We start from the raw sequence: 27842 nt of genomic DNA on the forward strand, positions 1-27842 counted from the left end.
GATTTCCTACTAAACATATATCGTGGGGCGTTTGCAATTTCCGCACAATACTCTTTGGTTAGTGTCAAAAGAAAAATTCACTGCGGGAGTGTCAATGAAGTTTATACTATATTGCATTAACTTATTTTTCTTCAAAATTCTTCATATTTGAAATTTAAATATAAAAGAAAGAAAGAAAAATGTTAACGATATATTTTAAAAAAACTACTGAAATACAACAATATTATTTTTCGGTATTACACTTAATTAAATTTATAAATCAACTCACCTGCGCGCTGAAACCACAGAAGAAGGCAAACCAGAAGTGACACAGCGTGAAGGCAAAGTTTTTGTAGAAAAAATACCGTAGAAATTTGCACATCCGGTAGTACGACCACCGTCCATGAACTAAAAGTAATCTTTCAAGGTACTTAAATTGGGCTAAACTGTAATCTGACGCTAAAACAGCTTGCATCCCCTCTTGACCGCTAATTCCAACTCCTATGTGTGCAGCTGAAAAACAAATTATAAATTCAACTGTATGTTCATTACAGGAAACAAGACAAGCAAAATGAATAGAACAGTTTTATTTTTCCCTATTTTCTGTGCGTGAGTAAATACAAGTTCTTAAAAAATTCCCGCCGAAAGTTGCCATCCATGATAACGTAGATAAGATGAGGTTGTTATAAAAGTTCCCGAGAGGGAAATAAACAATGAAAATTTTAAAAATTATGTACTGTGAAAGTTGTTGTAATCCAGACGAGTAGTGTTGTATGAAATTTGCGGTTAGATATTCATTCTTCCAACACTGGGCTTATTTTTAATATATAAAGTGTAGCTTAATTAATTTAACAAATATCGGGAAGTGATTTCTAACACCGAACTACGAAAAAAAAAAAAATCCTATGAACATATAACATATTGGGCATACAAGCCGAGTTAGCGACGGCCGAAAACGTGGGAACAGTAAGTTCGAACAGTATCGAAATCCAATAAGCTTAGAAATGGCGGTCTAGAAAATCTAGAGGTGGTGCTGGTGTTTTATACGTAGTTGCTCGGTTCTCTCTCTCTCTCTCTCTCTCTCTCTCTCTCACTCACTCACACTCACACAAACACACATAGATGGCGCTTGCGTTTAAGACGCTACAGTACAGGAGTGCGGTTATTGTGTTGCGAGTGTTGATAGCAAGTGGCAGTGCTCGACTAAAACGTGGTGCATTATTCAAACTGAGAACAGATTGACATGCTATTCATGTACGGTTCTGCAGATAGCAATAAGTGCGAAGCAGCATGACTCTATCCTAAGCAATTTTCCTAACACGATACTAACCATCATATAAAATGTTAGAAGCAATTTATCGGGACATGTGTGAAACAGGAACCGTACTACCTCCCCATGCGGATGCTGATCGACCCATTGTGTATGGACGAACATGTGTTAGAAGCTGTGGGCAATGAGCCAGGTACGTGTATGAGGGAAATTACATGTAAAATAAATGTTAGTCACATAACTGTATAGCGTGTGTTACATGAAAATGCCTTGTACCCATACCACTTGCAAAGGGTACAAGAAGTGACAGAAGCGGATTTTCAACCACATGAAGCATTCTGCCAGTGGTTCATTTAACCGACCTCTACCATCATGCTGTTCACTAACGAAGCCACGTTTCGAAGAAATGGTATCGTCAACATGCATAACATATACACGTTAGCAGATGCACATCCTCATAATACGGTTGTCACTCATCACGAACACCAATTTGGACTCAATGTACGTGTGCTGTGGTGTTGTCCATGATCAACTGATCGGCCCATACATGCTACCCCGAAGACTGACTGGATACACTTTCCTGCAGGATACATTGCCCGAATTACTAAAAAATATTTTCCTAGTGATTCATCACAACATGTGGTACATGCACGATCCTGCACATCCTGTTCAACAATATTTCCAAAAATACAGCACGGACGCCCATCATCTTTTATGGTTCCTGAACTCTCCAGTTCTGTACACCATAGAGAACCTATGGAACAACACGGATCGGCACATCCAGTCTCTCTCCATTTCCGCAATGAAGACCGTATTACACGCACCTTGGTTGTTCATACAAATGGACGATCAATGTCACCTTATTATATTTCTCCTCCACCGGACCGCTGCTATACGGAAGGCAAAAAAAGAAGGCTTACATATATGTCCAAATGAACCTGGACTTCATCAATTTTAAATATTTACACGGAGTTTTCACTCATCGTTGGTGATCCTACACAGTGTTCAATCTAGAACTGCAAATATGGATCTTCTTAGCACTAATGCTGTAAGTTAGAAACTTGATTACATTGGCTTAAGTTTAGATATAGATAATAATAAATATATAAATCTAAAAACAACAACTCATTAAGCTAATGAACACTGGTAGCAGTGAATATCTATATACTCTATGATTAAATATTTACTATACCTTCCTTCATGGTAATAGTTGTTACAAAATTCTCTCTATAAACATTATTTCCCAGTAGAAGCACGCAAGGGCGACGATTTCTCTTTAAATTTGGGGGGATTCATTCAGATGCAGATGGCATATATGAGGATTTTAAGACAAATTGCATTCAAATATTGTATATTCATAAATACAATGCGGGCGCCCACATGAGTTTTGGGGGTCCGTTTCCGCCCGGCTCCCCTAGGATCGGCGCCCTTGGAAGTACGCGTGGTTCGGATCTCATGAAACAGTTCATGTGCACTAGTTAATACCTTCATATGTTACTGTGGGAAATAATTTTCTTTTCTCCTCCGGCGTCTTTCACATAGAATTCGCCTGAACCCGAAGTTTCACATCTCGTACGGACGTCTTAGTGAACCACTTCCACCAGGGTTTCTCTCCTCCTCGGTCAAATATATCTTATGTGCACGATTGACAACGCTTGGAAGAAAAATCTACTCACAGAATTTAAAAAAAATAAATAAAAAAAAAAAAAAAGTTCAAGCAAATATTTAGGAATCGCTTAGTTTCAGAATTGCCGAAAGCATGCGAAAATGAACTTTGGAAGTAAATAGATCGAAAGCTACCAGACATTGAGCGTAGGCCAGGTGTGTAGCCAGCAGGTTTGTGTAGGGGGGGCCCGTCGTTTTTGAGGGGGGGGCCAGCTACAATGTACAAAGCCAAAAAAAAGTGTTGCTGCTAGTGTTTTTGAGGCCTGAAAGAAAGGAAAATTTTGGTTTTCTTCCTGAAAACTAAAAACTATTGTAGCTTATTATTATTATTATTATTATTATTATTATTATTATTATTATTATTATTATTATTATTATTATTATTATCCATAAAATATTCAAGATAGTTTTTATTATGCTTAATCAAGAACTACTGCCCGGGACCAAACGCTATACTTTTGTGCATAAATATAAAGGTAACCAAGAAAGTTCTGTCCCTTTTCGTGGAGGTCTGTGTTCAATATGACCTCACACCGTGAGTTGAATGCGAGTGGAGAAAAGGCGAACGTCAGTTGTTGGTGTGGGTATATCCAACATACTACCTGGTTGTGCCAATTTAGACACACCGTGAACTTGCGTAAAGACAGAGGGAACATGGGACATCCACAGAGCGTCATAAGAGCATGTATGCTGAACGAGTTCAAATGGAGGTCAAACGCCGCTGTAGAGGGACAAAAGATAAGCCAGGCCTTTGATGAGGGTGTCGTGACAACGCGGACAGTGCAGCGATGGTTTAACAAGTTTAAGGACGATGACGAAACACCCGAAAACACCACGTGACAGAAGACCAACACATGTACAAAGAGGAACTGTTACTACAATTCAGTGTGTGGAGAAACCATTCGGCAGCACATTCATCAACTTGTGAAGCACTACAAGTTGGGTCAAATGGGTCTCACATATTTTGACTTCGGGCCAGAAGGCAACGCGGCAGTCACCTGTGTTTATATACTGTTTCGGAGCCATTTCTGGACAGGGTGTTTATATGTGATAAAAAGTGTGTCCTATACGAAGCTCCACGACGCCGTCATCATTGGTTAGCATCCCATGAACCGATTTCAAAACAGCCGAAACCAGCACTGTACCAGAATGAGGTCCTTCTCTGTGTTTGGTGCATCGTGCATCGGGAACTGCTACCAGCTGGTCAGAGTATCAATGCAACTGTGTAGTGTCAGCAGTTGAGCTGTGCTCAACAAAAACTCAAAACTCTGGAGCCATCGCTTCTGAATTGCAAATGGGCTCTCGTTTACGGGACAACGCTAAGTCCCACGTGGCTAAGATGACTCAGGACACCATTTTCTGCCTTTGATGGGAAACAATATTGCAACCACTATATTCCTCGGGTATTGCACCGTCCGATTATCACCGGTTCCATTCTTTGAACAATCACCTTAGAGGACGCCAGTTCAAATCCCTAGTAAAAAGTCCAAAATGTACCTAATACTTTTGTCGTTTCACGGCCCACCAAGTTCTACCGCGATGGATTCCATGGCTTTCCAGAACGTTTTCAGAAGGTCGTCGATGCTGATGGGGACTATTTTTGATCTTCCACCTCAATGTTCGAAGGTGGTGGGTGAAAAAGCAACATAACTTTACTTGGTTACCTTTATATGTATATTTAAGACCTTGGATACAGAACCTATCTACACAAGATTGATTTTCTTTGAAATTTCAGTTAATTTCTTTACGGTTTCCTGATAAAAATATTTATTATTCGTGACTAAAAAAACACAATTATTTTATTACACTGAGTAGAAATAAAAGAAAGCGAATGAAATCCAAATTGAATAAAAGCATTGTTTCTCACTAAATTTTCCATTTTCTATGTCTTTTAAAACACTTGTTAAAGCATATAAAAATAAACTGTACTTACAAATCAGTTTAATACCTTTGTTTTATGGCTGTATTTATAGTACCTTGTTAAAACGTTTGTCTTCAAACTGATCGCAGTAAATTGTGTAATCTGCTGTCACAAAAAAAAAGTATCGTATTTTCTCATCGGTATAAGGAAGAGATACTACACTATTTTTCGATCGGTATGGAAAAAAACAATATTTCTCCTTACTATTTTACCATAAATTATTAATTGTCAATAAACTTTGTTACTTTCAAATGAATGAAGCGAGATAATCTTACTATGATGTTTTAAAAGCTGGTCATTTGGGGGGGCCAGGAAACCATTTGGGGGGGCCCGGCCCCGATGGGCCCCCCCTTGGCTACACCCCTGGCGTAGGCAGCCCAAAAACGAATGATTCAGAATCTTTTAGTGGCGGCGAATGATTCTCCACAGGAAGTGAGGGATTCCCGAATATTTCCTTATGATAGGTGGGGTCTATCAATGACGTATAGGTCGACGTCCCAGCAACTAACCAAAATTCATTGACAACATCGATATCTTGATCAGAATCAAGGTGGCGATGGGTTTTTAGTGTGTTATATGTGGTTGCATAACTACAGAAAGAAATGACTGTAATTGATAAAATAAAATTAAATCAAATCTTCCGTTTAATGTCTCACGATCATGTCCTGTGGGCTAAAGGAGACATATTTATGACTTTTAATTATTGTGAGAGAATTAACGCAATGACGATGTGCGAAAAAGTGGAAGTATCCCCCGGAAAAAAAAATGGACACGATATTCTTCACCTACAAACTAACTTGACCTCGGATCGAAAGTGGGAACCCTCGCAGCAGAGATGAACGCTCTATCACTAACTCACCATGCACTCTTCTTCCTTGTTCTTGGTAGCTGACAAATGATTGTTGACAACACATGGGAGGTGATGACAAATGAAAGCAACAAAACTGATGTCACAAAAAGTTAAAAGAGTGTTCAGAAAGAAGACATATCTAAAAGCGTGGATAAATGAACTTTTCAGACAGATAATGACAAATGCGACAATATTGTAAAAGTGCGGTGATAGGTATGGACTGCTCAAAAATAGACTGTTCGACCATCTGAACTACAGTGGCGATAGATTTAGCCCGAACTTAGAGATTTCCCCTTGTTACGTCCCTGACTTATAGCCTGAAGTTTTTAAGCAGGTGAATAACGAATGATTACAAAAACTAATTGAACGAGAATGTGGCAGGAAATTGGTGAACTAAGAAAAAACCCACAAACACGAGTTTGTCCAGGAGTACTCTCATAGAAATATTCAATGTGTAACAATATGTAGTGGGGATACGGGTAAATCAGAAGTGCAGGACAATGAAAGCACTAGTGCTATGAATCTACTGAAATTAACCAATCACGAAGGTGATGCTTACGTGCTTCGTGTCCATTAGTGATTGTGAATAATGCAATAATGAATAGGGGAAGGAATAGGGAGATCGCACTTATTTTAACTGCTGTATAGAAGGTACACAGGCCATCATTAGGAAATGTTTTCGGTGTAAGTTGATTGTAGTAGCAAAACAAATTTAGGTGCATTGGAGCTTTCCATCCGAAGGACATGTTTTCACAAAAGTTTTTTCTTGTGGTGTGGTTTGATTGCGTCGAAGGACGTTAACGGGTTAATATTGGGCATTTCTTTTTAGATAGTTCTTGAGAAGACTAAAACTATAGTTGTCCAGTGAATCCCTATTAATTGTGGCAGTGTCACAGATTTCTAGATCTGTTGCAAGATTGTACATGAAGACGAAGAGATCAGCTGAAGACCGTGCAGCACGGAACTTTCTCAGTTGCGGCAAGTGACCTGTCAATAATGGTAGAATACGTATGATACTGATGATGATTTGTAAAATACGAAAATTTACAATAATTAGGATGACAGAATGCTCTATGAGCTGGCTGGCATGTACCTCATTTATGGAAATGCATGAAATAACACCCGGGAAGCGAAGCGCATGTATAGTGAAAGGATCCTAAGTCCGAAATTACCACCACACACATTTTATTCAACTTGATCTTCGACCTCGAGGGAGACAGGATCTATTTTACCACTTCGATTGGAACAAGGATGACCTCGTACAGTGCACACGGATCAGTTTGAGAGAATGTACTTATTAGGATAGCGGCACATCCTAAAACTAGTACACGCGCTGTAGCCCGGGCGCTGAACACTCAATATGTTAATGTTTGGTGAATATCAATAAGGAAGAGATGCACACATTCAAGTTGTGCACAATGTAGTGTTTATCGCAGAAAGACTTTCCCACTGTCAGGCAATTTGACAATGGTTTCTACAGCAAACTGCTGCTATATCGGACTTTTCAACTCTGGTTTTGTGGATCGTCGAGGCAACATTTACGAGGACAGATATGTTCAACAGACACAATAGTCAGATGTGGATGTTGAAATCTGCATGGCACTCTTTTACAAGATCATCAGCACAAGTTTTCATTAAATGTATGATGTGGTATAGTGCAGGATATCTGACTGATCCTTATTTGTTGCTTACCTGTCCTTGTGGCGGCAACTACCTTACATTTCTACGTGATGTCTTGTCGGAATTCCTTGAGAATATGTTATCTGCAATTAGGCAGCGAATGTGATTTCAACAGGATGATGGACCTGCACATTTTGACATGAATGCCAGTAACTTCCTTAATCAAATATTCGCAGAGTCTTGTGTTGGTAATAGTGGGTCTGTGTCTTGGCCACCACACTTAGCTGACATAATTCATTTCGACTTCTTTCTGTGGGGTGAGATGGAACACGTAGTGTGCGAAACGCTTATCGCAACACGCGAGGACCTCGTTACTCATGTCATTGCAGCTCATGTGACCTCAGAAATGCCGGGCATGTTCGATTGTACTAGGTAACTCCAGATTCATCGATGCTATTTGTTTAATGAGACGAATGGTTGAAAGTTTCAACACAGTCTCTGAGGCATTACTCATTTCGTCTTTATCCATTCAGATACGCACCTTCAAAATATCATTCAAGGACTTATGCACAGTAGAGTCACAACGGGTAAGAGTGTATTACACGGAGATCATTTTACAAGTCTGATCTTGGCATATATGAACAATCCATGTTGTGTTGCTCTTTATGGGTCGCCTGTCACTGCACTTCTGTAGTGTTGTCTTCACCAATATCCGTCCAGAAAGTTCATTTATGCAGGTTTGTTGAGATGTATTCCCCCTTAATACACCCTTTTCAACTATTTGTTCTATATTGTTTTGTTGCTTTTATGTGTCATTACCTCCCATGTGTTGTCAACAATCTTTTGTCCGCTATGAAGAACAAGGAAGAAGGGCTGCATGGTGAGTCAGTGATAGAGCGTTTACCTCTACTGCAAGGAGTCCCATTTTCGATCTCAAATCAAGTTAACTTGTGGTGGGAAATACAGTGGGTCCCACAAAGGGGTTTATACTGAATATTAATAACAGAGAAGGCACTAAAGATAACCTAATAAAATTATTCTTATTTGGCGCTTTCATGGCTAGTGTGTGACCATTCTTTGTTTTTGTTTTATTTTATTTTCAGTTCCATTGCCAGTTACGGAGAGTAACTGACAAGATGGTTGGAAACATTTTCTTTGAGCAACGAAAGTGGATTTAGAAGCTTTTCTGGAAATATCAGAACACGAAAAAAGTGCAGAGACGATGGCAGGCAAAATCTGATACTGCGCCACCGTTAAGTGTGACGATTACGAAATTATGCGACAAGTTTGAGAGGGAAGTAACTGTGTGTGATCTGAAGAAGGGTCGGTGTGCCAAGAAGAAATCAGTAGCGGACGGAAGAGGGGTGGAAACAATTTATAAACTTTTACAAAATCTCCTCAGAAGTCCATACAGTAAGCTCCGCGTGAAATATATTTAAGCACATTTTAAAGCAAGCCACGTGGAATTCTTACATTCCGAGGTTGCTTCACGCAATGAAGACGATCTCGATATGCGCCTCCAATTTTGTGAATGTACTTGAGATAATGAACAGTTGACTAATTTCATTGTTTGGTCTGATGAGGCGACTTTTCAATTCAATGGAACCATCAATCGCCACAACTGTGGTGCTGGGCAAGAGATTATACCCATGTTATGGAAGAACGAGCTGTTAATCTTTCTAGGTTATCAGTGTGGTGTGGAATGTCTGTCAGAGGACTTGTCAAGTCTTTCTTTTTTTAAAAGAACAGTGATAGGTGTAGAGTACATTAACATGTTGCAGGAAAAAATTGTGCCAGCTGTTCATCAACTATACCCAGATGAAGATCGTTTATTCCAATAAGACAGCGCACCGCCAGATTACTATGCAGACAATTTCCGCATTAAACATTTATTTAGAGATGAATAGGCCGAAAAGAAAGTGAAGAGTATCCACACAGTTCTCTCGATCTAACGATATTAGACTTCTTTCTAAGGGGAACTCGGAAGAACACTCTCTACACCACGAAACCACGTACGCTGGATGCCATCAGAGAGGCGACTATCTCTGAATCCATTCCAATGAAAACCATATTACATGTCTGTCGATTTGTTCCACAGAATTGTCCATGAAGTATTGCTGCCAATCTAATTTGAATATATATATATATACACACCAAATTAGATCATCAGTAATGTTTTAAACGTTTTTGGAGCTTTAAAAAATCATTTTGTTTATTTTGGCTCGAATTATTAAAGTTCAAAAGGCGTGTCCGTTTTTTTTCTCCCATTTTCTCGTACATAGTCATTTCGTTAATTCTTCAAAACCACTAAATATCATAAATACGTCTCCTTTAGCCCACAGGGTATGATCGTAAGACATTAAATTGAAGATTTTATTTAATTTCATTTTATCAACTGCAATCGTTCCCTTCTGTGGTTATGCACCCACGCACAACACCAAAAACACATCACTATCTTGATTCTGATCAAGATATCGATGTTCTGTCAACGAATTTTCGTTACTTAGAGGGACGTCGTTCTATACGTCATTAATAGGGCCCACCTATCTTAATGGAATATCCGAAAATTCATCACTCCCTGTGGAGGAATCTCGTGCGCCGAAAAATATCTATATCTATATCTTTTGGATGGATGGAGCAGATTACAAATCTAACACTATAACATTCTGCCTCAGCTCAATGTCTAGTAGTTTTCAAACTATTTACCTCCGAAGCTCATTTTCCCACGCTTTCGGCAGACGTCCGTCAAGCTGGCCCGCACAAATTTCATATTCAAACTAAAACAGTACCAAAAATTTGTACCCAATATGTACCCATTTGTACCACTAAAATTAGAATTTGTACCCCCACCAATTTCGAAAAAATTGAATTTTTGATGGCGGGCCAGCTTGACGTCAAGCTGGCCCGCACAATTTATTTTTCTCTCCAATTCGAACAAAAACGGTACCAAAAATTTGTACCCAATATGTACCAATTTGTACCACTAAAATTAGAATTTGTACTCCCACCAATTTCGAAAAAAATTAATTTTTGATGGCGGGCCAGCTTGACGTCAAACTGGCCCGCACAATTTATTTTTCTTTCCAATTCGAACAAAAACGGTACCAAGAATTTGTACCCAATATGTACCAATTTGTACCGCTAAAATTAGAATTTGTACTCCCATCAATTTCGAAAAAAATTAATTTTTGATGGCGGGCCATCTTGACGTCAAGCTGGCCCGCACAATTTATTTTTCTTTCCAATTCGATCAAAAACGGTACCAAAAATTTGTACCCAATATGTACCAATTTGTACAACTAAAATTAGAATTTGTACTCCCACCAATTTCGAAAAAAATTAATTTTTGATGGCGGGCCATCTTGACGTCAAACTGGCCCGCACAATTTATTTTTCTTTCCAATTCGAACAAAAACGGTACCAAAAATTTGTACCCAATATGTACCAATTTTTACCACCAAAATTAGAATTTGTACCCCCACCAATTTTGACAAATTTGAATTTTTCTCTTCAGTGTTTATAGATTTAGTTTAAAAACAAAGCATTATTTATTCTTTTTTGTCAATTACTTGTTTAATTTTCCCATCCTGGATTTAATTCCTCATCCGTCTTGAGGAATAATTTTATGGAATTGTGGTTCATCGTGAGATTTCACAATCCGAATATAATTCGTCTATAGTGTAATCTTTAGTTTAGTCTTTCATTTAGTTTAGAGATAAGGTTAAAGCTTTTGATTGCTTCTATACATCACATGACTTAGCAAGTGCGTACTTCATCCTCCTCCCTCTTGCCCCCTTTTTTTTAAAAAAAAAAAAATCTTGTATCCAGTTCTTACTTCTGTTTAGAGGAATAAAAATAGATCGACCAAGAATTCATCATGCAACGAAAACGAGGCAAACCACCCTCTATTGAGAAGCGTTATATCGAAGCGGAAATCATGAAGTATAAGGAGGAAGTAGTTCAAGATGGTACGTATTCTCTTAATTAATAAAAACACCAACTTACTTACGAAAAGAGTTGTTTTGAAAACTCACATCATGAATTGTTTCTGTCAACTTAAAAGCCATTTAAATAAAAATGTATGTATACAATACTGTAATAATGAAGAAAATTCTATTACTTATCAAATATATATTATAAATTTAAGTAGATACACATATGAAAACGTAGAAACATGTAGAAGCGGAGTTAGGAATCGTCTGCTGCGGGGGGAAAGACCTACAGTACAGTCTCGCAAATTTTGACAGGTCTTGGTAAATGGCCATCTAAGAAGTGGCATTTTTACTTTTTGTCAAAAAGTTGGAGGTGCAATACCTCCCGTGCCCCATAGCTCCGCCCAGTAAATGAAACACAGAAAAGTCTCTGAATTAGCATAAGCAAGTTAAAAGAGGGAGCGAACCAGTTATATGGATCGTGCTGGCGTCGCAGGTCGGATAACCAACGTCGAGGGCATTTTCCAGTGCAATGGGAAGGAGTTGGAGTGAAGAGAAGATAATGTTGGCCTCTGAGCATACTCTTTGTTATCTTTCCAGTTCTGGGGGAGATGCATGGAGTTCACTAAATTTCATATTACTGCGTTATCTTTTTTTGGTATTTTACCTAAAAATTTGGACGCGTTCCCCATCACTCCCGCTTACAGCTCCCATTATCTAAGTCTTATCATCATGGTCAAGTTGCAGGAGGGAAGTTGACTGACGTAGTTTAACACTACAGAATTGAGAGTTGGAAAAATTTCAATTTAGTATAATGTATTACAAAAAACGATCAACAGGCCTGACGAAATGGTTTCGAGGGCCGGATTTTGTCAGGGACCCGACTGCTTTTAACCGTAATTAAAACCTAAAGTGTATCTACAATAGTTGTAATAATTTTAACTAGATACTTAGTGTCCCCCGGAACTCTGATATGTTTTTCGGGGCTAGTGCCTCCCGGAGCTCTGTGAGTGCCTCCGAAGGAGACCAGAATAATACGTCTATAATATAATAATAAATAGAACAGTACCATGTGAAAATAATAAGTGCTCCTCCGAATACCGTTGAGCCTCCCCCCGGAACATTACTTTCTGAAATAAACACTGCTCAGTATCTGTTAGTTTGTCCGAATTTTCTTACATAGACTGGTGTCTGTACTACTAATAATTATGTATTCTGTGCATAACTTCGCGTGTTCTATTGAAAGTAGGGTCTATCATTTAACTTGGGAAAATAACTAAGTTAAAAATAATAATTTCGCTCTAATATAAAGCCAATCAGGAAAAAAAAGGAAGAAAATACATCTACCACGTCTAAACTACTAAACAGATTGATTAAAGAATGGAAACAATACAAATCTCTGGATGTAGACGAAATTCCTTTCGCGTTAAATTTAGCTGGGGGGAGGAAATTGTGAAACGAGTTACAGAAACTCATTTTCCTCATCTGAAAAAAGGGAGGAATTGCCACGAGATTAGAAGGAATCAATCATCGAAAAAATGAAATGAACTCTTTAGCTTAAAGTTCTACTTTTATGCAAGCTAAATGCTAAAGGAGACGGATGAAATTGTAAGTGAATGATGGAAGAAATGGTGGAATGAGAAACAGGGAAAAAACGAGAGAATCCCGAGAAAACCCACGGATACGATTTCGTCCACCACGAATCAATCATTGTTCCGATTCACAAGAAAGGCGACAAGATCGACTGTAATAATTATCAAGGCCAGTGGCGTATTTTCGATTTTGTTTCGGGGGGCTTTGCCTGGAAATGTGAAAATTCTGCAAGATATTTCATTTACTTTACTATAGTAAGTAAGATTTCGGGAGGGGCTTAAGCTCGGAAGCTCCCCCCTTAAATACGCCACTGATCAAGGCATCTGTCTTCTGTCAACATGCTATAAAATTCTCTCAAACATAGCAAGACCGACGCCATACGCGGATGAAATTGCTGGACATTATCATTGTAGATTTAGGTTCAATTGATCAATTTAATTATTAATCAATTTATCATTCGATTAATACTCGAAAAGAAATGAGAATATAATAATGAGGTTTTATTGGACGCTTGTAGGGACATGGGTTTAGAAGTAAATAGAGAGGAATCTAAATACATGGAAATTCGCTGGGATGGATATGTCAAAATATGAAATATTTTCGACAAAGTGGATACTTTCAAAAATGTAGCATCAACATTAGCAGACCAAAACTATATGTAGGAAGAAAATACATCTTGACTGAAAGCCGGGAATTCGTGTTATTATTCGGTTCAAAATCTTTGATCTTCATGAATTATGCTGAAAAACTTGAAGCTTAAAATATTTATAAAACGATAACCATGCCTGTTGAACTATATAGTTGCGAAACATGGTCGCTTACAAGAACGCAGACAGAGTATTTGAGAATACAGTAGGTCATTCGTTTTATATTCGATCATTTTGATCATATTTGATCATATTCGAAATATCCATGGTGAATGTCCGCATTCTTGTCTTACAACTTTCTTTATTCTCATTTCTTTTTCTTCCTATAAGACCTGTTTGGTTTTCTAGTCCATATACTACTACTCGTCTATCTCTCTAGTCTATTTCTTTCTTCTTCAGAACTTCAAACAGTGTGTTCCATTTCGCGTTATCAAATGCCTTTTCTACATCGATGAACGTTGCTGTTACAACAACTAAAGTTTACTCTTAGAAACTGTTCGATTATCAGTCGTTAGCCTCTCCTGTTCCTTTAACTGACGCCAAATAAGTCTTCGGACAGGTTCTGCTCTATTCTTTTTTCCACACGTTTTCGAAGTATTCTTATAAGTATTTTTGACACAAGTAATATCAAACACCATTGTTTTCGCATTTAACTCTCAAAATCTTTTGGTACTTTACCTGTTACGTAAATTTTGTTTATTAGTTTATATAAAACTCCTTTCACTCTTTATCCTAAATTCTTTATAATTTCAGCTGGTATTTCATTTGGTTCGGTTGCTGCATCTGACTTCAGTGTTTGCACTGCTTCTTCAAATTCCACTTTTAAAATTGATGGTCCCAAGTAATCTTCATGTACTTCATCTACCACCGCTTCTTCCTGGTTCAGTTTCTTTGTAAACTTCTACGCATTCCTTCCATCGATGTGTTCTATCTTCTTCCTATACCTGAACGTTTCCGTCTTTGTCCTTTATTACATTTGCAGTGGTTCTTATGTGATAAACTTAATTTTTCACGTTCTTGTAAGCTTGTTCTATGTCTCCAGTCTTCATAGTTTCATCAATTTCCTTGCATTTGCTAACCACTCTTTTCTTGCCTTTCTTGTTTATCAGGTTTCTGTATCGCTTGTATACTTCGACGTCCTTGTTTAGTTTGCAACTTCTTCGCTTTTCCACTAATTTCAATATTTCTTCAATTACCCATGCCTTGTAGTTATTTTTTCCTGTTTCCCCATGTAATCATCACAGCTTTTGATTATTCCTGCCATTAAGCACCTCTTACATAATATTTTTCGCAGTATCTGTTGTGGTAACTCATCTATCTGTCGCTCTCCAGAATTCTTTATGAGTCTTGACATCTTTCTTAGTTTGAGTGAATTTCACTTGGTGCACGGTTATAATATTCGCGTCATCTTATAGAGACCGATAACCAACACGAGGGAGTCATCTGTGCCCACATCTGCACCTGAGTAACTTGTACAGAGCTTTACTTGGTTTCAGAATCTGTTTCGGATTAGAATATTGTCTATTTGGTACTTTCACTACCTCCTGGTTTGCCCAAGATAAGGTATAGTTTTAAAAATTATATAAATTCAAATTTCTCGAAATGGGTGGGGGTACAAATTCTAATTTTAGTGGTACAAATTGGTACATATTGGGTACTAATTTTTGGTACCGTTTATGTTCGAATTGGAAAGAAAAATAAATTGTGCGGACCAGCTTGACGTCAGGCTGGCCCACCATCAAAATTTAATTTTTTTTCGAAATTGGTGGGGGTACAAATTCTAATTTTAGTTGTACAAATTGGTACATATTGGGTACAAATTTTTGGTACCGTTTTTGTTCGAATTAGAAAGAAAAATAAATTGTGCGGACCAGCTTGACGTCAGGCTGGCCCACCATCAAAATTTAATTTTTTTCGAAATTGGTGGGGGTACAGATTCTAATTTTAGTTGTACAAATTGGTACATATTGGGTACAAATTTTTGGTACCGTTTTTGTTCGAATTAGAAAGAAAAATAAATTGTGCGGGCCAGCTTGACGTCAAGCTGGCCCGCCATCAGAAATTCAATTTTTTCGAAATTGGTGGGGGTACAAATTCTAATTTTAGTGGTACAAATTGGTACATATTGGGTACAAATTTTTGGTACTGTTTTAGTTTGAATATGAAATTTGTGCGGGCCAGCTTGACGGACGTTTTCGGCAGCCTATAATTCTGAAACAAGCGATTCTGAAGACATGTTTACTGAATTTTTCTCTTGTTTCTATGAGTAGATTCACCTCCCAAGCGTTGTCAACCATGCAAATTAACAATCCACCTACCTCCCCCCCCCCTCTCTCTTTTTCACACACATACACTAAAGGTAAAGTACATATTGATGCTTTCACTTTTTAAAAACATGTCCATTAAAACTTAGGTCTTTCTTACGCATAGCACAAAACTTGAATATTGTGTTATGAATGAGTTTAAATGAGTTATCCCTATTGAACATCATTAAAGCTAATTAAAACGGAATTCACACAAACGAAAAGTCCTTACCTTTGATCATTGAAACATCATTGGCTCCGTCTCCTATCGCTAACGTTACAGCTTTTTTGTACTTCTTAATCAGTTCAACGACCATCGCTTTCTGAAGAGGGGTTACCCTACAGCATATCACTGATTTGCCTGTTACGATAAATTATAAAACACTGAAAATTTTACATTTAAAATAAAAATGTAAGAATGGAAAGCAGACGTGTGACAACACAATGTTATATAATAAATAAAACATTACCGCTAGACTATTATGAATTTAAACATTTTAAGTTTGCACTCAATGATAAGGTTAATATTTTCTTCAAGACAGTAATAACAGTTAGGATTTTTTTTTTCTGGGAGTACAACTAAGTCAGAAGTATGAACCCAATATTGAACTAACTACAAAATATTTATCAAATGATGAAATAAACTCATTGTTTTCACAACTTTGCTTCAGAAAGACGGAACGGTCTTGCTTGTCCACCCAGTTGCTGTGCCACTGATAATTATATACCGATATAGAGAGTTTTTGAAAGATAAGATTAAATTAATACTGAAACTCTCAATATTTTCATAGCATATACTTATAACACACTTTAACTCAGTTTTAAAACAAATTTCATCCCTTTTCTTTTCGTGAGGCTGACTGTTACGAAGTTGAAACGAAGTTTACGACAGATGTGCATTTCTTCTAATCTACTGATAATTGCAAACACGTTTACATGAATCTTATTTTTTACTCGAATAATCTGTACTACTCTTAACACTTCGCAAAATACTTGCTATCATTCTGTAGGGTGACTGGGCCGGTAGTGGTCACCCTTTCAGTAGTGGTCACCTAGAACAATAAATTTGAGGTGCAGAAGTGAATTAGCCAATAAGCTTTTTTCATTTTTACTGTAAAGCCTACTACCCTTTCTTTATACTGCATCCCCATTGGATAGCTTTTTCCGTAGGAGTAAGAGTCTAGAAGAAGCTGTTTATGTGCATGTGAAGAACTTTTCCAATTCCTAAATTTTGAAGGTAAGCAAACTATCCGAATTATTCCACTACATCTACTTTATTTTATAACTATTGTGATTTTTAATATGTACGAATTCAATAATGATCAGTTATTTCAAAAATATACTTGTTTTTACGCCTACATTGTTGCAGACATGATTTGTAGGCGTGATCATTACTAAAATACTAAAATGCCTATTTTTTAGTAATGGTCACACTAAGTGACCATAATTGAATGCACAATTTCAGTACTGGGCATAGAAAAAACCAGCCGCATTTGAGGTAGAAATAAATGTGTCCCCTACATGCAGCAGATATTCTAAAAAGTCTACCGTGACTGAATCTGTTGATCCGTTTGCTCTTAAAATCGTATAGATTACCTGGAATCGAAAATTGATTAGCAAATGTTAACAAGTTTCAAAGCAGGTGACACCTGGCATACGGATGAAAAATCTCATGATTTATTTTGTGTGTGGAAAAAAATCCGTTCTAAGCAGACAACAGAGGCTATAGAAACTATGTATACGGAGTCTGTGAAATTGCTCCGCGATCCTACTCAAGATACACAACCTACCCACAACGATTCATCTCGTAGGTCTAATGAAGGATGTCAATCAAATATCAATATGTCGTCTTCAACAGCCACAGACTCTCAGTCTGTCGGTACCAGTTCAACATGTTATAGCCAGGCCAATACATATCCATAGAAAATTCTAAACGGGAAAGCTGTGTGTCTATTCCATTGAAAAGAAATTTGTTGCGGCCAAAAACTCCGAAGAAAATACAAAATTCCAAAAGGAGAAAACTCCAATTCCCTGCTGTAGTAAGTTCTAAGCAGTACAGGGACTTCTTAAGTTAAAAAAAAAAAAAAAAAAAAAAAAAATCGAAGTATAAGGAAAGAAACAGTTCACGTAAGGGAAAAGCAACTTGTAAAATTAATACGAAAATAAAGACCGAAGTACGTAAGTGTCGAAAGTGTAATTCAAGATTTTCTCAGCATATCCACACCGAAAATATGTCGAGACGGGTGCAGTGTACTAAATGTCAAAAGTGGTTTCATGTTAATTGTGTATCCAGGAAACATGTGACGATTTTGGATTTTTCTATCTTCATAAAATAGCTTAATCCGATTCTGACGACGAAATAACCTTTTTGTGAGAGTTTTGTGCTCAAATTGAATGTGACCTAGATGAAAACTCGAGTGATCTCAATTCAGACGATGCAGAATAAGTTATTTTTTTAGCTGTATCTTTGGAATTGAGGGTCTTCCATACAGTAAAAATAAAATAGGTTCTACCGTGAATTTTACAGTTTTTCTGTAATAAATTCAAACTAATCGAAAAGCGAAAACGCAGTGTAGTAGACATTATTATTTTGCGTGCGATACCGTTATCATGACTTACCTACCTGTTATCGCTGTATAGATATTTATATACCCGCGAATAAATGCCAAATTTATAAAGAACTCTAAAGCGATATCAGATAGTTGAGATACGACAACGATATCACATGTAAAATAATATTCTATACCGCACCGGGTTTTCATTTTTCGAATTCTTTTCTGTTTGTTTTCAGGATATTACAGACAAACTGTAAAATTTGTGGTAGTTTAATTTCATTATATGGAAGATCCTTAAAATATGATGCTCTGCCAGATTTTACCTTCATGTACTAATGTAAAGCTATAAAAGCATATCTTCACTATAAGTTTACATATTTTTTTTTCTTAGAAAAATAAAGCTATACTTCAAATGTAATTATATTGTATTTCACTTTTATATGTTTCTGCAATTCTTCAGTTTCATTAAATATTATAGCTAATTAAATAACGAGTTTTTATTACTTTGATAGTACTATAGTAGCGATCATTTCAATGTAAATTTACTTTTAAAAAGAAAATGTAATATGAATAAACACAGTAACGTATATTAAGTGTTACCTAAAAAAATATGTGATCACTACTACATATAAAAGTGTCTATCACTAGAAAAAAGTGACCACTACTAGCAAAGCTGCTATTCCAATGAAAGATTGGCATATTTTCTTACTGCTTCCCTTAATGACTGAAAGCTGCGCTTACATTCAAAGAGAATAAAATTTCACTTTAGCTGAATAAAAAACTACCACTGAAACATTAAAATACAAGTGACAAAAAAATATCAAAATCAAAATTTCCTTAAGGGTGTCCACAACCGGCCCAGTCACCCTATAGTAATTGCACACAATAATAGAGCAGCACTTGAGAACTTCCGTCTAATACGTGGAATTTTATGAGCATTAGATAATGAAATGAAACCTTAGTTTCAACATTCCACAATTATGATCTATACGCTACAGGAGACGTGTAATAAATGCAAATGAATGATGTTTCAAAAAATAGACTGAAGCCTACCATCTGCTCAAACATTTATTCGATAATAATTCGGAAACCTTATCTAGGTTTACGATATAACTGATACTCTACTAGTATCACGATATATTATTTATATAATCTGAAACATCTAAAAGGCAGCATTACAGATAATGACCAATCTAATAGATTCATTATGAACTTCTGTAGCAAATAAGATTTCTGTTACAATAAAAGATGATTCAATAACACACTTAACAACTTCTGTTTTCTTTAACGTTTTGTGACGAAGTTTCTAGATTATTCTAGATTTGCCAGGACACCATACCTGACCAGACGTGCTGCCTATTGATGCTTCGTTGTTCCTAGAGTTTAATACGCTTTGTTTTTATATACTAGAATTTAATACGCTGTTGTTTCTAAAGGGAATTATGTCTTAAAAATTTTACTAGATAAAACAACATGCTACCGAAGTTAAAGGGATAACGAAATGACATTAGTGCAGAAAGCACAGAACAACTGCACACTCGAAACACACAAAATACAAATAACTAGTATTAGTTGACAACGACATCGTAAATCGAAAGATAAATTAACCAAATAACCGAACGACACCGATTAAAAGAAAAAGCTGTCGTCTATTGTTACTTCTCTTCGCTAGTTGCCATTTAGTTTCTAACAAAACTTACCAAAAATAAAGCTTTAATGGGAACTGGGAACATTAAAGTTTATTCAAAATTAAGGAATGAAGCACTCTTTACCGTCCAAGCAGCCAGAAGTTTATCGAACAATTCATCCGTATATGATATCCGACATAGATGTTAGAACAAACTACACAAACATATACAATTTCGAATGTCATACAAATTTAAATTGAGTCTGATAATTATTGTTAGTTACTATACCTGTATTTGAACAATACTTGTATTTAGCTTTCTTCTTTAAATACACTTGACAGGGTTTTTACTTTTTAATTCGAACAAAACACAATCTACTGACTTATTCTCAACAATAAACACTTACATTGACTGGCTACATCTAAGAAAAGCTTCTCCATTTGTGGATGCAACGCGTGTACTAAAGAATGCCCATTAATCACAACAGCAAACCCACCGGGAGACTCCAACTCATCTAAGCTATGGCCACGCTGATAATCTGATTCGCTGTGAAAATGCAAAAATACAACATTAATGTCTAATTTTGTGTTGATAAATATAAGTGCTTCATTTTCATCGAAGCCTTACGACCAATATCATTCTACTTACCATAAAATTATTTGAAACAAATATTAAGGAACTCGATCTGAAATAATTTCGAAGTTGAACACTGTAATAGTTACAGACAGGTTAATATTTTACTTCATAACTTGACACTTCTACTTGAGAACTGTGTATTTATTCTAGAGGTGTTTACGTCACCTGCCCGGGACATTCCAGTCTTCTCGCAAGGGGCTTTCAAAAGCACTATGAACATTGCGAGTCATATCCACATGGCTATTGAGTAAGATGTGCAATTCGCTCAAGCTTCTACTGAATGCTGCTGTTGTAAACAGGAATTTTTTGGGAGCAAATGTTTCACATCACAGCTACAAACTGGCAAGTATCGAAGTAACTGGCACACAACACTCACTACGCGCGGGTCGTATGTATCACTACAAAGACGTAGCGAATGTGTTTAATATCACTACTATTGAACGGTTGACTTGCTTTGGTTGCCTAAGGTCTCTGTTTTAGGGTCATGTACAGTCCGGAAAAAAAAAAAACCTGCAACATGAGCATGTAAGCTTACTGTGAAACTATGCCTAATAGCCCAGGGAATTAACATAACGTCTAAGTGGCACGAATCACGCCAGGAAAAACCTCGAAGTCTTCCTCTGCACACTGATTTTGGAGGAAAAGACTTCGTCGTTTCACAATAAACTTACATGCCCATGTTGCAGGCTTTTTTGCTGCGGACTGTACCACAACTTTTGTTCTTAGAGCTGAATTGGAGACATCTTTTGTAGCTGATAAATGTTTCAACTTCACGAAGCAATTTCTTGAATATTATCAATAATAATTATAAGGTTTTATTCGCTTTGCGCTAAACTTTATATTGGTACTAATTCTAACCCCACACTACCCAAGGAAAAGTATTTTAACGCGTTTGTCGACAGAATAATACGTCTTCCAATTCTAATTCACTTAGCGATTCAAGACTGTGCAATGCACTATTTACTTTCTGTTCTTAGCGAAGGATCTGCAAGATATCAAACCGCGAGGTAAGGGCTTTATTTATCTTCTTTTGAAGTCATCCAGATAATCTGACCGAATGCTGTCCTTCTCATTACCTGAATGCGATATTTACTTGAAATGCTATATATTTATAAATTTATTGATTCCTTCAAAAAATAAACAGCCACATAATTATGTCATGGCTTTTAATAATGAATTCATTCTTCATTTCTTTTCATTTTAGTTTTCAAATGCTGAGGAAAAAAGAAAATTTACAAAAGACTACAATTCAGTATATTCTGTTTAACAAGGACGGATAATAGCACCGAAGATATAAAAATTTGTGATTACTTGTTGGGTAGTTTCAATTATATTTCTGCCTTGCCTGTGTTACGATAACTTAGTCATTTAGGAGCTACGCACCTGAAAATTGCTTTCAAAAACCAAATTAAACTCTGTTTTGTCGAACCAATAGGTCAGGTTAACAAAATCAACACTAAAATTCAAAAACAAATAATATTTTTTGTTGTTTTTACATCCATTAATGTAAACAGTCTATTCCTTTACTTTTTATTTCTTATAATTTTATTGTTTATGTTAATTCTCAACACAATCTTTTCATTGTTGTAAACATTAAGATTGTTACGTGGATGACCTGAAACAACGTAACATTGAGGTGAACGAAAGTTTCGAATAAGGATTCGGTGTGAGTGCAGCTGGATGTGAGATCGAGACAATTAAAGAGTATGATCTGAGTTTAGGAGTAACATGGCACAGAGGAATAGCTGTTCTTCACCGTAAAGTTCTTGTAAAACCAACAACTTACTAAGACCAGAACCAACGGTCCCAAAGCGCAATGAACTTTTCTTTCTTTCTTTTTCAAACCATAATTCGGTATAACTTTGCTGAAACGGGAAAAATTTTGGAAAGGTATCTAAACATCCTTCTTGCTTTCTGGTTTCTATCATTACTATCTGCTGTCTAATATTCATCACATTACAAGTTTCTGCTTGTTTGTAAGCATGCTAAAATTAGTAAATTCGTCTTCAAAACGTATTGTTATGAAAAACATCGTCTGGATCAGTAGACACAAATAGCTAGCTGCATGTTTTAAAAAGCGTATTATCATGAAGCGAAACAATTCATAATTAAATCTTAAATAGATGTATCACACAGAATCAAGAGCGAAAATTCTTTGATTATGAATTTTAGAAATTTATCAAAGTGACAATCTGCCGTACTGATACATTTAATTCTTATTTCAGTTACAGACAGATACAGTATTTGATATTTACTAGAATGACTGATACTAGGGTATTATTTTCTAAAAGGAAACACTTTTACATATAGATAGTAAAAGCTCTCTCACGAATTTCGATAGTTTTCGCTAGTAAACAGAGCCTTCTTTCAATAGTTCAATCCCATTCTCTAGACCTGTCTTTAAAGGAATCAACTTAACCTAGGACCGTGATGTAAAGCTCAGACCTCTAACGTGTGAACAAAGGATATCCTACTTACAGTTAAAAGAGCAAAATGGAAGAAACAAGGTAACTGTGATTATTTCGAAAAAAGAAGAAAAAAAAAAAACACACTTTCTTTCCATTGAGACTGAATAGTTTTCTCCCTTCCTTCTTCCTTCCACCAGTTAAAGAAGATGGTGTAAATTTTAGACCGTCCTCCAAACTACACTATCTTTCTCAAGCTGACGGTCCGCTTTTTAAGTACTTCAGTTTTTTTCTTCAAAAACCTCTGTTCACATTTTAATTGTAATCATGGAAAGGTGTTGTTTGCACATACAGCAATAATGATGACACTACACAAAGCAAGCAACATAAAAGTACACGGACTGTTTACAAACAGATACTATACGTAAAATAGACATCATTATCATTGACAAAGCAAACGTTTATTTACACCCTGAAATCGTTAATTAACAGACTGGTGTGACGGACGGATAGAAAGGGAAGGGGAAAAAAAAAACTCTGGCAAATTTGGGAAGGTAATTTCCAATACCAAATGAAATCAGAAAAAAAAAAAAACTTAAAAGCTGTGAATGCCCGAATTTGAAAAAGAAAAGAACAAAGTCTACAAAACTGGACCGGATTACACTATGAAAAAGTAACATTAACCTTAAGAAATCTAAGCGGTGACAAGCTTGACTGATATAGAGTTTAGCATCTCGCTCAGCAACGAGGCTATAAGAGAAGTGGATCTACAGTTTCCCGTAAAATCTGTACTATATGAGCTCCTACGGGGTATAGAACTCGGGTCTTCCGTGCTGAAGGCGAGCACGCTAACTGTATAACCACACGTGAGTGCATTCGGTGACAAGCGTCATTTTCAATATATAATTACTATTATTAAATGACGAACACAATAAACGTCACCTGCACTCGCAATAAGTTTCCTTATTTTGTAAATAATCGTCACATAAGGCATCCAGTTTTCCGCAAGTAGCTAATATTAACTTTTCCAAAGAATGAATAACTATACAGTAAGAGTGACTGTTGAGAAATAAACACTAAACAAACATTAACCCTAGGGTACATGTGAAACTTCACCAGATAAATGTATTAACGAGAATGTAATGAACATTAAAATTAAAACTACAAAGCCTTCGAACTGGGATCATCATCAATAGTAATACTAATACTAATAACTAATGCTAATAATGATAATAATAATATCGCTTCTCGCCCTTGGGCTTCGTGAATGCTTTCTTTTCAAGTTTTTTTTTCTTTTTCTTTCAGTCATTCACTATCTACGAGCAACCGTCTTTTCCTTCACGAGGGATGCTGAAAACACAGTCAGCAGTAAGTCGAGGTGTGCTAGTGTCTCCAAGTAGGGCTCTATGGTGGCTAAACAAGGACTTTTCCATCTTCTCTGCTCTCAAGCTTCACAACTTAGAGGTACGGTCGTGAGGTCTTCAGTAGTTATATATCCTCTGGTAGATGGAGCTTTCATATAGTATATATATATATATTTTGTCTGATCAGATGTTTTTTGACCATTTCGACTCTACTTTTATTTTATTTCTTCTTCTGTTTAATGAATTTTTAAAACTTGTGTTATTATGTACATATTAAATAGCACCTTTAACCGATGATTCGGCCACATTGTAATCACTATACCTGTGGAAAAATAATGTAATGTATGTAAATGAAAATGTCGCTTTGGTTGTTTCGAGTAATGAAATAAGAAAGAACATATTCAACAAAGTGAATTTAAATGTAACCTTACGTTCACAAAGATATATTCTCTGTTTATGGTAATTCAGCCAATAGTAGGCAATTAGTATCTCAGGTAGTGAGTAGAGACAAGATAACCAGTTACCTTGTTACAAGATTTCCTTCTATGGATATTGAAATGCTATCGAAATTACTTGAGTTTCAGTGTAAACAAAATAAAAAGTGAACTTTTATATGAACTCCGTAAATTTAGAAAGAAAATTGTAAATTTAAAGAAAGGTAACTCTTTGTTTAGAGATCTGTTAATTGGTGAACAAGTGTATACCTGTAAAATTTTAAGTTCAAATCAGGACTCGGAACTAGATATTATACCGACTCCTAACATCATTTCCTAAATTTAACTAATAACAGTGAAGCTGAAAAGGATGAACGGCAGCACTCGAAGTTAACACCCTCATTTTGGTCCCAGATAATATCCACAAATAGCTAGCCAATTCAATATCGTTAAGTTAATAATTTGCTGAACTCAAGTTTTCGAAGAGAACCAAGGAAACTCATTGTTGACTGACTCACGTAATTCAAATCTGGTGTTTAAATCAAGAAAAGAAAACAAAAAATGTTTATAACAAGATTCACCTCGTTAGTTACTAGTGAAGAAGTTAAAGAAATTGTTAAAGAACTTAATTTAGCTTCAATTATTTGAACAAGACTAAACATAATTCTTATTCTTTATTTCATGTGGAGGTGAACGAATCAGATTTCTTCCGAATTAACGATCCTAAAGTGTGGCCTATAGGCATTCTTATTGGACTTTTCTGTGGTAGATTGCGGAATCATGGTGAAGTTATTAACAATCTTAATTTTCCTATTAGGCATGATGAATGTCATCCTTACAATGTGGTATTAAAATGTTCGTGGAAAAGAATGATGACGCACTATATACTGATTAGAACGTTGCTGATAAGATTAAGAGCGGAGACAGAAGGTTCAATGCATAGGTTAAAGTTATTCAAAAAAGTAGATAATAGCTGAAACTTTAGTCTAGAGTAATAATGTGTTGCTTGTGTCTGAGAAGCTATTCATTATTTAACCAATCAATTTTGGATACATTAAATAAAGCTCCAAATCTCAGTATATCATTCTCAAGAGGATTGGATCTGCTGGAAATGTGGTTCAGGTAATTTTTGAAGATCACAGGGGGTGAAAATAAACGCGATATCTAAAGACTCTTCACAAAATTGCATTTTAGTTCAGTCCACACACACACATTCACTTATAAATTCAAGATCAGGCCTGCAATTCACCATAAACTTTCTTTCATATAGCTATCAGAGATACATTACCTCTTTCACACGACTCTTCATTATTTCTTAGTCCATGAACATTTTAATACCAAATTTTAAGGATGAGATTCATCATGTTTAATAAGAGAATTACGATTAATAACTTCACCATGATTCCGCAATCTACCATAGAAAAGTCCAACAAGAATACCTGCAAGCCACACTTTAGGATCGTTAATTCGGAAGAAACCTGATTCGTTCACCTCTACATGAAATAAAGAATAAGAATTATGTTTAGTTTTGTTCAAATAATTGAAGCTAAATTGAGTTCTTTAACAATTTCTTCAACTTCTTTACTAGTAACTAACGAGGTGAATCTTGTCAAACATTTTCTTTTCTCTTCTTGATTTAAACACCAGATCTGAAATACGTAAGTCAAAGTCAACAATGAGTTTCCTTGGTTCTCTTCAAAAACTTGAGTTCGGTAAATTATTAACTTAACGATATTGAAAGGGCTAGCTATTTGTGGATATTATCTGGGACCAAAATGAGGGTGTTAACTTCGAGTGCTGCCGTTCATCCTTTTCAGCTTCACTGTTATTAGTTAAATTTAGGAAATGATGTTAGGAGTCGGTATAATATCTAGTTCCGAGTCCTAGTTTGAACTTAAAATTTTACAGGTATACACTTGTTCACCAATTAACAGATCTCTAAACAAAGAGTTACCTTTCTTTAAATTTACAATTTTCTTTCTAAATTTACGGAGTTCATATAAAAGTTCACTTTTTATTTTATTTACACTGAAACTCAAGTAATTTCGATAGCATTTCAATATCCATAGAAGGAAATCTTGTAACAAGGTAACTGGTTATCTTGTCTCTACTCACTACTTGAGATACCTAATTGCCTACTATTAGCTGAATTATCATAAGCAGATAATTTATCTTTCTCAACGCAGGCGTTACATTTAAATTCACTTTATTGAGTATGTTGTTTCTTACTTAATTGCTCGAAACAACCAAAGTGACACTTTCGTTTACATACATTACATTACTTTTCCACAGGTATATTGATTATAATGTGGACATTCATCAGTTAAAGGTGCCATTTAATATGTACGTAATAACCTAAGTTTAAAAAATACAAGAAACACAAGAAATAAAATAAAAGTAGACTCGCAATGGTCAAAAAGGAATCTGATCAGAGAAAATCTCTCTCTCTCTCTCTCTCTCTCGCTATATATATATCTAAAATATTTGCGAAGGTATAAAAATCATACCTAGTATGGTGTGGGGCCTCCTTTTGCGTCCAAAATAGCTTGGATCCGACGTGGAATGGACGTATACAGCTCCTGAATCGTGGTGCGTGTAATTTTGTACCATTGTTCCTCCAAAACATGCTTCAGCTCCTTAAGGGATACTGGTGGAGGGTAATGAGACCGAACACGCCTTTCTAACTCAGACTACAATGGCTCAATGATATTCAGATCTGGTGATTGTGGGACCCATGGGAGGTGTGATAGCTCCTGGTCATGCTCCTCAAACCATGATTTCACCGTTTTTGCAGCGTGACAGAGTGCCAAATCATCTTGGTAGATGCCACCACCATCAGGGAACAATATTTGGGCCACGGGTAGAACCTGGTCACCCAAAATGGCCTCATACGCCTTAGCAGTCATCATTCCATGCAGGGCTATGATGGGACCTGCAGGAAACCACGATATCACTGCCCATACTGTTACAGAACCATCCCCGTGCTTTACAGTTGGGAGCAGGCAGTTTGTATCATAGTCCTGCGACGGTATTCTCCGTA

The 27842-nt window shown here is 36.3% G+C and overlaps 1 protein-coding gene across 7 annotated transcripts in view; it reads right to left on the reverse strand.

The window, feature by feature from the left end:
* The window catches only part of ATP8B (ATPase phospholipid transporting 8B), a 568064-nt gene that overhangs the window by 42215 nt on the left and 498007 nt on the right, over positions 1-27842 (reverse strand). For all 7 annotated transcript variants that reach the window (XM_081734176.1, XM_081734178.1, XM_081734179.1 and 4 more), the window contains 3 exons: positions 20370-20509; positions 16013-16141; positions 269-492 (listed from right to left, as the gene is read on the reverse strand). In XM_081734176.1, the coding sequence (XP_081590302.1) occupies positions 269-492; positions 16013-16141; positions 20370-20509 (493 nt within the window). The remainder of the gene's footprint in view (positions 1-268; positions 493-16012; positions 16142-20369; positions 20510-27842) is intronic.

The sequence above is a fragment of the Thermobia domestica genome, chromosome 12 (assembly GCF_964235325.1).
Source record: "Thermobia domestica chromosome 12, izTheDome1.hap1.1, whole genome shotgun sequence".
NCBI classification, from domain to species: Eukaryota; Metazoa; Arthropoda; class Insecta; order Zygentoma; family Lepismatidae; genus Thermobia; species Thermobia domestica.